This window comes from Mesoplodon bidens (assembly GCF_964165515.1).
Source record: "Mesoplodon bidens genome assembly, chromosome: 6".
NCBI lineage: Eukaryota > Metazoa > Chordata > Mammalia > Artiodactyla > Ziphiidae > Mesoplodon > Mesoplodon bidens.
Genome location: NC_138162.1, coordinates 19,876,363 through 19,890,024, shown reverse-complemented (window position 1 = coordinate 19,890,024; position 13,662 = coordinate 19,876,363). Strand labels below are relative to the sequence as shown.

The following is a 13,662-nucleotide window of genomic DNA, read 5'->3' as shown; positions in this document are numbered from 1 at the left end:
AGACAGCATCCCCCTTGTCCCCTGAGGGATCGTCCTCTCTTGCCAAGCCCCCAAAGGCAGAAGCAGTAGCTCAATGCCTTCAGAAGCCTTCCCTGCCCACTGCTCACCCAGCTGATGTCTCCTGCCACAGGAGGTGAGAGGGCTCTCTACCTTACAGTATGCCTGAGAGGGGCTGGACTGGAATTTGCCAGGCGGACTCCAAGGATGTGGGAAGAGGCATCTTAGATACGGTCAGACGTAGCCCCACAAAAACTTGATCTGAAGGTGCATGCACATGCACACGCACGCACACACACACACACACACCCCTACCTCTGCCACTCTCTAAAACCAGTCAGGCACACACTGGAGCAGCTTCTGCATGCCAGGATTTGCCCATGCTCAGCTCTGCCACAGACTTGCTTTTTGTCCTTGGTCAAGTGACATTTCTCTCTGTGAGCCTCAATTTCCCCATCTGTTAAATGGGACCAATAAATAACCTTTCCCTCAAGGGTGAATGTCAAAGGCAAGTAAAGTTTTGCATACAAAGTCACTGGCTTGGCCCAAATCTCTTTAATGTGTCCTCGTTTCCTCCTTTGGGTGTCTGAATGAAGCCATGCCTCCTATAGGGTCCATATCAATGCCTGCCCTTCCGGTCATGAGGGCTTCCTGGCAAAGGTGGGATTTGAGGGGAATAGTATTATGGCCAGGGCAAGACAAAGGCCTAGATGCACACACAGTTCAAGGTCTCTTTGCTCAGCCAATGTAGACTTTGTAATTGGTTTGGGTTTTGTTTTTAGCTTTGGTCTTTTTAGTTTAATCTACTTACTGGATTCCCCCGGTAGCGTTAGAAACCAGATACAAATTATGCTCCATGAAGAATCTTTACTGTTTGAACAGCTCAGGCATCCACTTGGTCAGAAAAACATGTGCTTTGTTTTTCATTAAATTTCCCTGGAAAAACAGTGATTTGAATTCAAGGAGGGGAGAACAGGTTTCCCTGAATTCCAAGCTCGAGGACTTTCTTTTCCTTTTGAAGTAGAATGGAGTTGTTCCCCCTCCTCGGCCACCAGAAGCTTCCCCACAGCTGATGTTTTTCCAGCTGCCTGTCTCCCCAGAGAGCGTGGAGTGGGGTCACGGAGGGGGTGAGAGGGCCAGATCTGCCTGGGCCAGGCCTCCGGGCCTCTCTCGGCTGCCGAAACTCACCTGTGGCCGCGGTGCTGATACTCCCTATCCGTGTGACTCTGTATGACCTTGACACTTACCCTTTCAGAGCCTCATCTTCTTTATCTGTAAAATGAGGATTGTGATTCCACAGGGTAGCTTTTGAACAGCATGTCACAAAAATGGCAGAAGGTCTGAGCTGGGAAATGCTGCAGAGGGCTTTCCTGCTTTGACCAATGGGGAAACTGAGGCCCACAGGGGAAGGAGTGACTCTTAAAACTCTCAGCAAGTCAGTGAGTGGTCCAGGCGTAGACCCTTCTTCCTGACCCCAGACTCCATCAGGACGGGGTCTCAGCATGGGCCCTGGCATTTCCATGCCGGAGAGCTGGGTACTATTTTCTTTTCTGAGACTCTGAGGCCATGAGAAGAGGGCTCCCTGGCCATGGGCTCCTCCACAGTAGCCGGTCCTTGGGATGTTCTTTACGGGGAAAGTTTGTTGAGGGCCCGAGGTGACTCGGGACTCCACAGCCTGCCCAGATCCTGGAACCAGGGAGTGAGGTGAGACTGCATGGATGTGTCCTGTGTCCCCTGGAGGTCTGGATCAAAGCCACCCGCTGCTATAAACACTCATCTGCAGATGTTTGCTCTCTCTCATGCCCTCAGGGGTTTCCTGGAGACTTTGGGGAAAGAGGCCCTCCGGGACTGGATGGAAACCCCGTAAGTATTTCATGTCTTTGGGTACAGGAAAGAGATTTGGAGCAAACACACAGCAGGTTTTAGGAACCTAAGCTTTAAGGTCAGCCAGCCGGGCCACCCATGAGCTGGGTGCTCCTGGACAAACTACATGATTTCTCTGAACCCCAGGGTCCTGTCTGCTATGGATGCCCTGTGTACCCGCTGCCACCAGGAGAGCCTTCCAGCCCACTGAGCCCCGGGTCCCAAAGCCCTGGGCTATGTCCCATCCTCAAGGACTCAGGAAGGTTCATGGGTCACTCGCCACTGGGGAAGCCAGAGCTGCTGCCAATTTACAAAGCACTAGACATGTTTATGGGATGGGGCCTGGGGAAGCAGATGGTTTGCAGGCCCTGTATGGAGGGAAGAGCTGAGTTCTAAAGACATCTCCAGCATAGGCATGTTTATAGCGTTTGTAAATAATCGAGGCCCATGAAGGAACCAGGTCAGCCTGCCCTGGGGAGCTGAGCCCGCCTCTCCCTTCCCGTCCCAGGCTCCAGCTCCTGCGGGGGGAAGATTGTTCTCTGCCTGGGGGTGCAGACCATGTCCAGAGCTCTTTGGAACACCTGCCACGTCCCCCCAATTCTCCTCGGGTTTCCAGCCTGCACAGCTGTGCCCCGCTGTGCCAGTGGCGGGGATGGCTGCTAGATCCATAAGCAGCACCTGATTATGTGCTCATGTCAATTCCACAAATGCTCCCTGAGCCTCACCCAGCTGGGGCTGACCTCTGGGCTCCCTGCGGGGCTGAAGCCCTGGCCTCAGAGCCAGATGGACCTGGGTTTGAATCCTGCTGCACCGCTTGCCAGGCATGGAAGCTTGGACAAAACAGTTCACCCATCTGGATCTCGGTTTCCTTATGTGTAAATCAGGGAGATCGGATGCCGGCCTCAGAGGACTGTTGGAGAATGAAATGAGAGAGGGCAGGGAGGTGTTGGGCCTATGAAAAGCGTTCACTGGATGGAGGGGTTGTAAATATTAGGTAATAATGGGGCACATCTCCTGCCCTGGAGAAGCTCATGGCCATCTCCCTAGTCCATTGCACGAGGTGAAGTTGAGATGGGTGGGATCAAAGAGGTCCCAGGTGCTAAGGAGGAGGAAGAGAGAAGCAGAGAAGACACCTGGAGAAGATGGCGTTGGAATTGAGATGAGGAAAGAGGTGGGAGGACACTCCAGGTGGAGGAAGGAGCACTGGCAAAGGCACCGAGGTGAGAAAGCAGAGTCTTTCCTTCAGTGTATCAGTTACTGGATTAACCACTATAACATGTGACATCATCCTGGAAGTGCCCTTGGGGAGGGGCAGGGTTGTCTTTGTACTCATGGCCCAGAGGAGCAGGAAGAGGACCTGATGAGTGGTCCCTGCTCTGCCATACAGTTGAGTGACCTTGAACAGGTCCCTTCCCTTTCCTGAGCCTCGGGTCCTTCATTTTAAAGCCAAGGCTGCTTCTCCTCCTCCTCTTCTCCGTGGCTGTAATAATGACCTCCCGTCTGGGATTGCACAGATGAAGGAAGACAAACCCCCTGGAGGATGTTGGTTATTTCTAATCACCATTTCTAGAGACACCTTTGCATTTTGAACTTGCTCCAGACCCCTCTACCTGTCGTTACTGGTGCAAGCAATTGAAGGTCCATTTTTAGAGATTTGAGAAACAGAAACTTGCACACTGCCACACACGGCCACATCTCCTGACTCCCAGGCAAGAGCTCTCCAGCCTCTCAGAGGCCCTGGGAGGTGGGAACCGGAGAGCCTCCTTCTGGTGGGGGGTTGGGGTGGGGGGGGTTCTCTGAGGGCCCCCAGCACCTCCAGGCTGAGAGAAAGAGGGAGGCTAGCCTGGTGGCTCTCAGCTTGGTGCCCTCACCACTGTGTTATTTCCTTGAACTTGACCTTGGGAAATTGCTTAACGTTTGGAGCCTCAGTTTTGCCGTCTGTAAAGTGAGAGCGAAATGAGATCTGGGTCAGGCATCCTGCCCATCTTTATTGCCGTGATCAGGATTCTGCCCATTCTCACACCTACAATTGGAAGGTACTGGATTTGGAAATCCAACCTCCCCATTTTACAGATGTGGAAAGCTGATGGCAGAGCGGGGGAGGGTCTCGTTCAAACTACAGGCCAGGCTCAGGAGAGTCAGGAAAAAGGAATGGTCAGCTCCAAAGGATTCCACCAGGTGCCCACGTGGAGGATGGTGTGGAGGGCGTGGCCTGGAGAGACACAGAGCAAGTAACCACCTTCGTCTCTCTTTCTTTGCAGGGAGAACTGGGCTTACCAGGGCCCCTAGGAGTCCCTGGCCTCATTGTAAGTACACAGATGCCTGGGGACAGGGAGGGCCAGGATGCCGGGTGTGGGGAACAAGCCACAAGTCCCCTCAGAGGAGCTGGGGGAGCAGGACAGACAAGTCTAGGAAGGGGGCTGAGGGAAAAAAGCCCTGCTGTGTGGCTTCAGATGGATCACCTACCTTCTCCCAGACCCTTTCTTCATTAGTTAAGTGAGGATGGGTGCTTGGAGCATGGGACTGCCATGTACTTTCACACCTGCTGCCTGTCCATCGCTCTGCAGCAAGGTCTAGGCAGGTGGTCGTGTGCCCATTTGACAGGTGAGGTGCTTCAGGTCCAGACAAAGGAAGTGACTGGCAGAGGAGCTGAGGCTCTGGGCCATGCTGGACAGTCTTCTCCATCCTTTTCAGAACACTGACTTTGGAGCCAGACCACCTGAGTTCAAGTCACAGTTCTGCTACATCCTGGCTGTGTGACCTGGACCAATTCACTTACCCTCTCTGAGCCTTAGGTCCTCATCTGTAAAATGGGTATGGTGGTAGAATCCTCTTGGGGTGCCTGTGAGGATTAAATGAGGCATTGCTTGTACTGTCTTCGGCACAAGGTCTAGCACTCAGTACATATTCATTTATTATAATATTGTTATTTTTAAATATTCTTTATTGTTACTGTCTCCTGGTGTGCCCGGGACCGAGAGAGGCCTGTACGCGGGGAGGTCAGAGGCAATCTGACCTCTAACTCCATCCAGGTTGGGGTAGCCTTGTGGAGTGGTGCTATTAGCCAAAACCATGGCTCCACGCTGGGCCTTCAGAGGCTTAGTCTTGACCTTGGGCCTGGCCCCAAGAGCCAGTGACAGGCCCGAGCCTGGGAAATGAGTCTAGGAGCTTCCCTGAGAGTCATGCCCCCTCTCCTCTGTCCTTGGGGTCATACCTCATGGGGAGTGAGTCTGAGGGGCTTACACAAGTAGACCGTTCCCTAGTTTCACAAATGGGCTGCCAACTTTGGCTACTCCAGCAACTGTGCCAAGAGATTCTATCGAGAAGGAGGCTGGAGAAGGCCCTGGAGAGTTGGGTTGCCCTATTGTTCAGGGGAGACCAGTCCTGGGAAGAGGGCCCAGAGGCTCCCGTGGGCAATGTGCTCCTGCTCAGGTGGGTGGGAGCAGAACCAAGGCAGGGTCGGGGTGGAGGTCAGATCAACCTGTGTCTGAATCCTGGCCTCGCCTCCTCTGGGCTCTGTGGTCTTCAGTTACGGCCTCACTTCCCTGAGCCTCAGGGATCCACTCTGTAAGATGGGATCTTCGCTCCCGCTCTTGTTAGGACCACAGACACACCCGGTCCAGTCCAGTCAAGTGATTAAGAAGGTAGTCCCTACACCCAGATCACCTGGGTTCAAATCCTAGCTCTATCACTCATTTAATTGCAACTCTGAGCACATTTTTTACCCCTCCCCCCACCCCCATGCCTCAATTTCTTCATCTTTAAAATGGGAATAATATTAGTACCTAACTTGGGAGAATGTTGTGAGGATTTAAGGAAACTAGTACATATATAGTGCCTAGTACATAGTAAGCACTCAAGAAGCACTAGTTATAATAATAATAATGATAAATTTAATAATAATCATAATATGAATGATTTTACTATTACTTGTTAATAATAAAGTACTGTTAATATGTAGTGATTCAGTAGTAATAGTAGTAGTAGTAGTAGTAGTCGTAGTGTTTTACACACACACATAAGATATTTTATGCCTGGTAGCAGCCATCTGGAGTGCTGCATTGAGAAAGATTTCAAAGTCACATTGGAAATTAGTGGGAGAGGGTGTTGCAAATTGGTGATGTCTGCCTTGGCTTGGGGTGAGGAAGTGTCAACACATGAGTCATACATTTGTCATCCCTGATGTCCTTTGCTGAGCACCTTCTTTGGCACAAGGCACTGACCTGAATGCTTTGGAAAAAGAAATATCTGTGATGAGTGTTAGAGAACCTGACATTATGAGGATCTCAGAAGTCTACTGGTCCAACCTTCGCTAAGCTCAGCAGGACTCCCTTCTGGAGCATTTTGGTCATACGGTCGTTAAACTCCAACTTGAACACCCTGGTGTTGGAAGCTCCCTCCTGTGAAAGCCCATCCGCGTTCACAGAGCTCTCATTGTGCAGGGTTTTCCTGTGTTTTGAGCCCAGCTCATCTCCCTGCCCCTGAGAGAGGCTGTTCAAGATGTAAAGATGGTTGTTGTCTGTTCTTCCCAAGGCTCCTTCTTCAGGCTATATGATCCCCGTCCCTAAAGCATTTCTGAAGGGATGTTTACGTATCTTGGCTGTCATCCTTGGCACATGTGCCTATTTGTCATTGTTGGCGCCCACTATGTTGGATCCTGAGAGGGGCAAGAATACTGCTTGGCCAAATGCACGCAGATCCTGGAGACTATGCCGTCATAGCCCTTGGCCTTCCTGACTCTTTACAAAGCCCTTTCCCACCGTTGCTCCCCTTTGCTCTCCACAGTTAGGGCTGCCAGATAAAATATAAGATGCCCTGTGAAATTTGAATTTCAAATACAATATTTAAAACACATTTATACTAAAATATCATTCATTTGTTTGATTGTTTATCTGACATTCAGATTTTAACTGGGCATCCTGTTATTTTGTTGTTGTTGTTTTTTTTTTGCGGTACATGGGCCTCTCACTGTTGTGGCCTCTCCCATTGCGGAGCACAGGCTCCGGACGCGCAGGCTCAGCAGCCATGGCTCACGGGCCCAGCCGCTCCGCAGCATGTGGGATCTTCCCAGACCGGGATATGAACCCATGTCCCCTGCATCGGCAGGCGGACTCTCAACCACTGCACCACCAGGGAAGCCCAGGCATCCTGTATTTTTATTCACTCAATCTGGCAACCCTGTGCTCAGTACCTCTTGGGAGAATCCCATTGGGCAGATGGGCAGACTGAGTCCCTAGGTCAAGGTCACACCCAAGGCAGGAGAAGATGGAGGCATGATCAGAGGCCATGCTCCCCAACTCCTAGTTCAGGGCACTTCTCTTCCTGCCCCCCTTTTGAGGGGCCTGAGCTAGGAGTGAGCCCTGGGTGTCGCTGCATTTCTCAGGCCCTGCACCCCCTCCTGATCCCCTTTCCAAAGAGCTGCTGTCCACCCCCACACCCCCAGCCCGCCCTTGCCTTATGTCTTTCTCTGGCCACTTTCAGTCTCGCTTCCTGTTTTTAAATCCCCTTTGGTGCCAAGGTGACATTCCTTTTCCCTTGTGCCTGAGGGTGCCACAGGGCTAGACCTGCACCCACCAAATCACCACCACTCTCCTCCAAGCCAGTGCCCTCTCCCACCCAAGGCACCCCCTCCTGACCTGGATTTTTGGGGACAGCAGCTTCTGTGCTTGGGGAAAAAAATTGTTTCCCCAAAGAGTTGGAGAGGAAAGGAATTTTCTAACCAGGAGCTAAAGGGAAGAGGGATCGTGAGTCACATACGGTTTTCCAGAGGATGTGGGTTTTTAGCTGAGCAAATGGGAATTCCACATACAAATAATCATTTTAGTGGGGCTTCAGATTTATACAATGCCTTCTGTCTAGTCAGCTGAAGCAATTTGCATGCAGACTGAAGTCGAAACTTCCCCTGTCCCCTGGGTCCTTGCAGGCGGGAGGAAGGGTGAGGAGGACAGATTAACATGTATGGAGCTTCTGTCTCTGCTCTGTGTGTGCTTGACACGCATTAGGCTGGGAGCCTCGAGACGCTTGAGGCGGGCGGCAGCAGCCTGGTCACCCTGATGAGGAGGCTGAGTGGAGCCTGAGGTCACCAGCTAGGGACTTGCAACCCAGGTCTGTGTAACCCCAGTCTCATCAGCCGCTGGTGGCCCTCTGCAGAGACAGCCTGGAAACAGCCCCCTTTGAGTAACTGAAACCCTTTGGCTGGGCTTCAAGCAAAGTGTGCCTGTTTCCAGAATCTGCTCAACAAAGAAAATTTCTGTCTTTTTTATTCTGAGCGACACAAAGGGAATTTTGGCTTCTCCATTTAATGAGACCCAAAGAATATGTGATCTGGCCAAATGCCAGCATGTGGGATATAGTGGACAAGTCTACCATACGCTGTTACTAAATGATCATCTGGCTTTATTTCTTTGTCTAGAAATCAAGGTCAGGAACCCCACTAACTGGCATTGACCAAACCCTTGTGTGCTGGGTCCTGTGCTAGGTATTTAATTATCATAGCAGGCCTCTGAGTGGGAAGTGGGATTACAATTGTACAGTCAAGGAAACCGAGGCTCAGAGAGGCTGAAGCACCTGCCCGAGGTCACCCAGCTGTCAAGCTGGAGCTCAGCCTGTGTTTACAGCTCGTGAACTTCACCGCTGCATCTAGTTCCACGAATGGAGAGAGTATGTGAGAGTGTGGACTGGGCAGTGCCAGTGGCTGTTCTCTGTGAGAGATGGTGCTTATTAAGACCACACAGGAGCCGGGACTGGCCACAGCTCCCAGGTCCTGTCCCCAGGGGGCTGACTCCCATCAGAGTTTCTGGAAAGAGGCCTTGTTGCCTTAAAAGGCAGTTCCAGGCAACACTGTGGCCAGATTTTAACCTAGAGGGTTTGTAAATGAGAGTAGTGTGCAGGCTTCTTTTTCACCCACTGATTTAGCCACTTTTCGTGAGGGCTTCCTCTGGGGCATGGGACAGGCAGTGGCCACATAGGCACCCGCATCAATGGTCCTGGGTATGGAACAGGCCATGAGCGAAAGCCACGTCAGGCTCAGACGTGATGGCAGGGGCCCGACCTGGCCTGTGGGGTCAGGGAGGTGATGCTGGTGGTGAGGGCGGAGGTCAATGTGAGCTCCGGGCAGAGCACTCAGTATAGGAGGCAGTGGCCAAGGATGGCCCGGCTGCAGAGGAACAGCAGGGCAGGAAGGTAAGGCATGGGCGAGGGAGGAAGGGAGCTCTGCCAGCACCCACGAGGGTGGGTGATGGGAGCCCCCTAGGTTTTCTTTCAGGGGTCCTGGGCAAACGCCAGCCTGGATGCTTTCCGGCACACGGGACGCCGGAGTGGGACTCTTGCCTGTTTTTGAATCTCAAGCCTGTCCTCACACCCTGTCACTTATGAGTGAGCGCAATGAGGAAAGGCGTCCTTGGGTCCTTTATTAGAGTAAACAGAGTCAATCCCAGGCTTGTGAGCATGGTCTGTGGGCCAAGACGGACAGACAGACCTGTTCTGGCCCTGCCTATGTCCCCTGCTTGTTGCATAGTCTTGGGTTAGTTGCTTCACCTCGCTCTGAGCCTCGGTTTTCTCATCTGTGAAATGGAATGGCACTGATGATGGTGCTGACCTCATGGGGTTACTGTGAGCAGTTGGTGAGCGTCTGAACAGAGCTGATGAGACTGGGAAGTGTCTGGTGTGGTGCCTGGCACACAGTAGGAGCTCCTTCGGTGGTCACAGATGTGGATGGTTGGTTGTGTTCTTGGTGGGAGTCAACGAGATGAAGGGCAGAGTGTGTGGAGGAGGGTCTGGGAGTTTAGGCAAACATGGAAACAGGTTCCCGATTACAGGCATGACTCACTGTTCTTTCTCGTGGGACGTGACATTGTGTGTCACTTGGCCAAGCCACCCGCGACGGTATCGAGCACGGAGCAGACTGGTATCTGCAGGCTGAACTGGGGGGAATGTGGCCTGAGGTTTTCTCTGTTCTCCCCCAAATGCTTTTATAGTCCAGCGTGGGGATCCTGCCCACAGGAAGAAGACCTGCCCTGAGCAAGCGGCCACCTTCTCCCTGTGTGCCCTGCAGCCAGAGCCCCTTTTCCACGGGTTCTTGGGTGGGATGCCACGCTGGCCCTCGCCTCCACCACACACAGACCCCCTTGGAGAGGCTCGCAGGGGTGGCACGCACACGCCGGGCTGTGTGGTACCTACATGGGCATCAGTCGGGCCTGTACTGAATTCACCCTCCACACAACAAGCCGCCGTCAGGTCTGGAGCGGGGAAGAGGGAGCCTGTGTTCCTGGAGCTGCTGGCTGGTCCTCTCTGCTCGAGGCCCCGGCCCCCATTGGAGCCAACTGCGCTAGCAGGGCCTAGTCTGTTTATTTGTGCACCACGGGGAACGCTGGGTGGCCACCCCTTGCTCCCTTCCTCCAGGAAGAGAGAGGGAGGGGGGAGCCGCAGCCAAAGCCTCCTGCTGAAATGCTCTTCTCTGAGGGGCCGGCTTTCCTTCAGTCCAGGCTCTCCCTGGCCAGCGATCCTGGCTTCTCCTCTCCAAAGATTACTTCAGAATTGCTTAGAAGCTCTGGGGACAGACTGCCTGGTGTGAATGCCAGCTCTGCCCAGCTCTGTGATTTGCTCAAGCCCTTGCCTCTCAGAGCCTCAGTTTCCTCATCTGTAAGATGGGGAGAGTAGCAGACGGACCATGAAGGGCTGTCGTGAGGAGTAACGGAGTTGAGGCATGTGAAGTGCGTAACACAGTGCTTACCAGCCAGTGTCGTTTGTATTGCTATCATCACCTGTTAAACTGAGAGCCCGCTTTCTTAATAGGGTTACTTGATGGGAACTCCAAGCAGAGTTCCTTGGCAAAGGCTCAGCTAGGTTTGGTTTGACCCGATCAGGTGGGTCCAGGGGGGCGGGGGGTGAGAATCTGCATTTGCCTCAGCCAGGCCTTGCTGTCGCCATCTGTGCGCTCCACGTCTCTCCCTCTGTCTCTCTCCTGGGGACATTCCACTGCACAGGCTCCTCGGCCCGTCCATACGCAGGAGTCAGCAGGAACGTGACGTTTCATTCCCTGCCAGCCTCCCTCTGAGCTGTCTCCAGGCAGCTCCCACAGGAACCCATTCTTGAACCTGGCCACCTGGAGCAGCCTTGGTTCCTCAATGCTTCACAGCATTTGTCAGGGCGCCTCTGTGGAGCCTGATTCAGGGATGTGGGAAACTGAGGCCCAGAGAGGTGAAGCACATTGACTGGGCTCACACAGCAGCCAGACACTCAGATCGGTCACAGAGGATGGACAAGGGAGAGAAGAGGTTATTTCAGGGGCTCCCTTTCTCTGGGGGGGCGCTTACTGTGATGGCTGTGGCTGAGGGCAGTGGTGATGGGGGAGGGCAGGAAGTGAGAACGAGACTTCAGGGAAAGAGGGTGGGCTTGTTTAGAGAAAGTCCATTCACCCCTTCCCTTTAGACCAGGGTTTCTCACCTCAACGCTACTGACATTAGAGCCAGCTAATGCTTTGCTGTGGGGCCTCCACCCACGAGATGCCAATGGCACCTCTTCAGTTGTAACCACCAAAAATGCTTCCAGGCAGTGCCAAGTACCTTATACATGTAAGTCAGTTACTTCTCCAAACAACTCTAGGAAACGCAGAGTATTAGTCCCTGTTTTAGATGAGGGAACTGAGGCACGGAGAGGTTAACCCCCGAAATCGCACAGTGAGTGAGCAGCAGAGGAGAGGTGGGACAGGGGGTCTGGCCTCGACCTACCCTCACTGCCTCCCGGCCTTTCCCCAGCCCTCAGTGAAGGCCCCCCGTGAAGGGAACGTGACTCTCCAGGGTCTAGGACCTCCTCTGCTCTCGCCTTGGACAGTCTGATCTGATCTGACGCTGGGTCTCCAGCCTGTGGTCCAGGACCTACCCGCTGTTCTTAGTGTCCTACAGGGTCCACCTGCACCTCGGGTGTCTGTGATTGACAGCCCCACCCCTTCCTTGCTGCTGTCCCAAGGAGGTGGCCCAGCTTCTGGAAGCAGAAAGTTCCTGCCCCTCACTAAGCTAGAGGAGTCGAAGCCTCTGTGTGTGCTTATTTAACCCTCATAACAGCTTTCAGGGCGAGGGATCATTGTCCCCATTTTATAGGTCAGGAGATCGAGGTCCACAGAAGCCCAGTGAAATGCCCTGAGTCCCTTAACTAGTATGGGATGTAAAGAATCTAATAGGAGGTGGAAAGGAGTGGTAAACGGGACAGCAATCAAGAAGTGAACTTGGGAGAGGTCCTCTGTGAAATTGACTCCGGTACTTCAGTGGAGATGAACGTGCCTAATTACAAGGTCAACCCAGGGGGATTGCGTCCTCGAAATCCTTCCCAGGTCCAGCCTCCTGTGAGCCAGCTCTCATGGCTTCTTCCTCTTCTCTTTCTCTTCCCAGGGCGACATGGGAGCATTGGGTCCAATTGGCTACCCAGGACCCAAGGGCATGAAGGTAAACGAGAGCTGTCCCTTAATTCGAGTCTCATCCCAGCCGGGAACCCCTTGACTCATTTCAGCCCGGAAGGAAGGCTACCCTGATACGGTGTTGGGGGGCACTCAGAGGGGGGCTGGGGTGGAACGTGGCAGATCAGGGGCTCAGTGCTTCTCAGTCCTGAGAGCCGGTCATCGGCCGCATGTCATTTATGCCAGACATCTTCATTGGACAGCAGTCCTCCAGCTGTGCATGAGTCAGACTTGGTTCTGGACTTCAGGGCACTGAAAGTCCAGTGGGGGCCATTACCAGGAGCACAGAAACTCTATATAATGGCGAGCCAGTGAGTTCAGGACATCCCTGAGTAGGATGGGCGTGCAGGAGAAAGGTGGGCTAAAATTGCCCAGACCACGTTCCAGGGATGATTCCATTTGGCCAAGCGTGTGACACGGCTCATGAAGCCCATCTCTCCCCATCGGCACCCTTCTCCCCTGGATGTGTCCAGAGCACTGCGATTCACAAGTCAACTGCCCCTTCTCATGGTCCTGCAGTCCACACCACTGCCCTTTGGGCTGGGGCCTCCAGCACGGGGTCTTGCAGCAAGCCAGTGGGTTTACGCCAGGGCTCTTGACTTGTGGGGTTTTGAACGTCCCTCACAGCTGAACCCTGGCCTCTGTCTTGCAGGGACTGATGGGAAACGTGGGGGAACCCGGACTGAAAGGTGATAAGGTGATCTGAATACTCCCTTATTGCACTGTGTTTTGTCTGCATGCGAACCCCCTCAGCCTCGACGCTGCTGCTGATTTCTTGCCAGGTCCACTCCCCTGCACTCTTACTGCCTCCCCTCTGGCCCCGCTAAATCTGCGCTCCCCAGCTTCTTCCTTGTTAACTCTGGGTGGGACCCAGGAAGATGGTTCTGGAGGCACGCAGACCTTGGCAGACAGAGTGTGGGGGGCTCTTGAGACCCGGGTCGGGGGTAGGGTAAGGCAGGTCTCCGAATTTGGGGAGCAAAGCTGAGGCCAAAGCCACAGAACACGGGGTGGGCGGGGAGGAGCGGTGCTGAGATGATGGGCCCCAGGGCAGGGCTGATGGGGGGTCCAGAGACCCCTCCCAGGCGTAGGAGGAAACAGATGCACATCAGCCGCCCAGATGAGAACAGGGAGCCCCATCCCAGAGTCTGAAAATGCAACGGAAAAGCCAGGACGGGCCCCTGAGCTCCCACCTGCTTTCCTGCCAGCTGCCACGTGCCCTCCGCAGCCCTGCTGCTGAACTGACCCCGGGCCAAACCAGAGCTGGAGGTGGGTAGGTGGGACCCCAGGGCCCAGCATGGGGCAGCACCTGGCCTGGGTCCTGCAGCATCTGAGCCAAGAGACATGGAGGGCAG

At 53.7% G+C, this 13,662-nt stretch overlaps 1 protein-coding gene across 6 annotated transcripts in view; it reads left to right on the top strand.

Annotated features, from left to right (window-relative positions):
• COL27A1 (collagen type XXVII alpha 1 chain) overlaps window positions 1–13,662 on the top strand; it is a 145,652-nt gene that overhangs the window by 58,363 nt on the left and 73,627 nt on the right. For all 6 annotated transcript variants that reach the window (XR_014016173.1, XR_014016174.1, XM_081238098.1 and 3 more), the window contains 4 exons: window positions 1,807–1,860; window positions 4,122–4,166; window positions 12,246–12,299; window positions 12,963–13,007. Coding sequence is in view for 4 of the 6 variants with exons in the window: in XM_081238098.1 (XP_081094224.1) it covers window positions 1,807–1,860; window positions 4,122–4,166; window positions 12,246–12,299; window positions 12,963–13,007 (198 nt within the window). In the remaining 2 variants the exon portion in view is untranslated. The remainder of the gene's footprint in view (window positions 1–1,806; window positions 1,861–4,121; window positions 4,167–12,245; window positions 12,300–12,962; window positions 13,008–13,662) is intronic.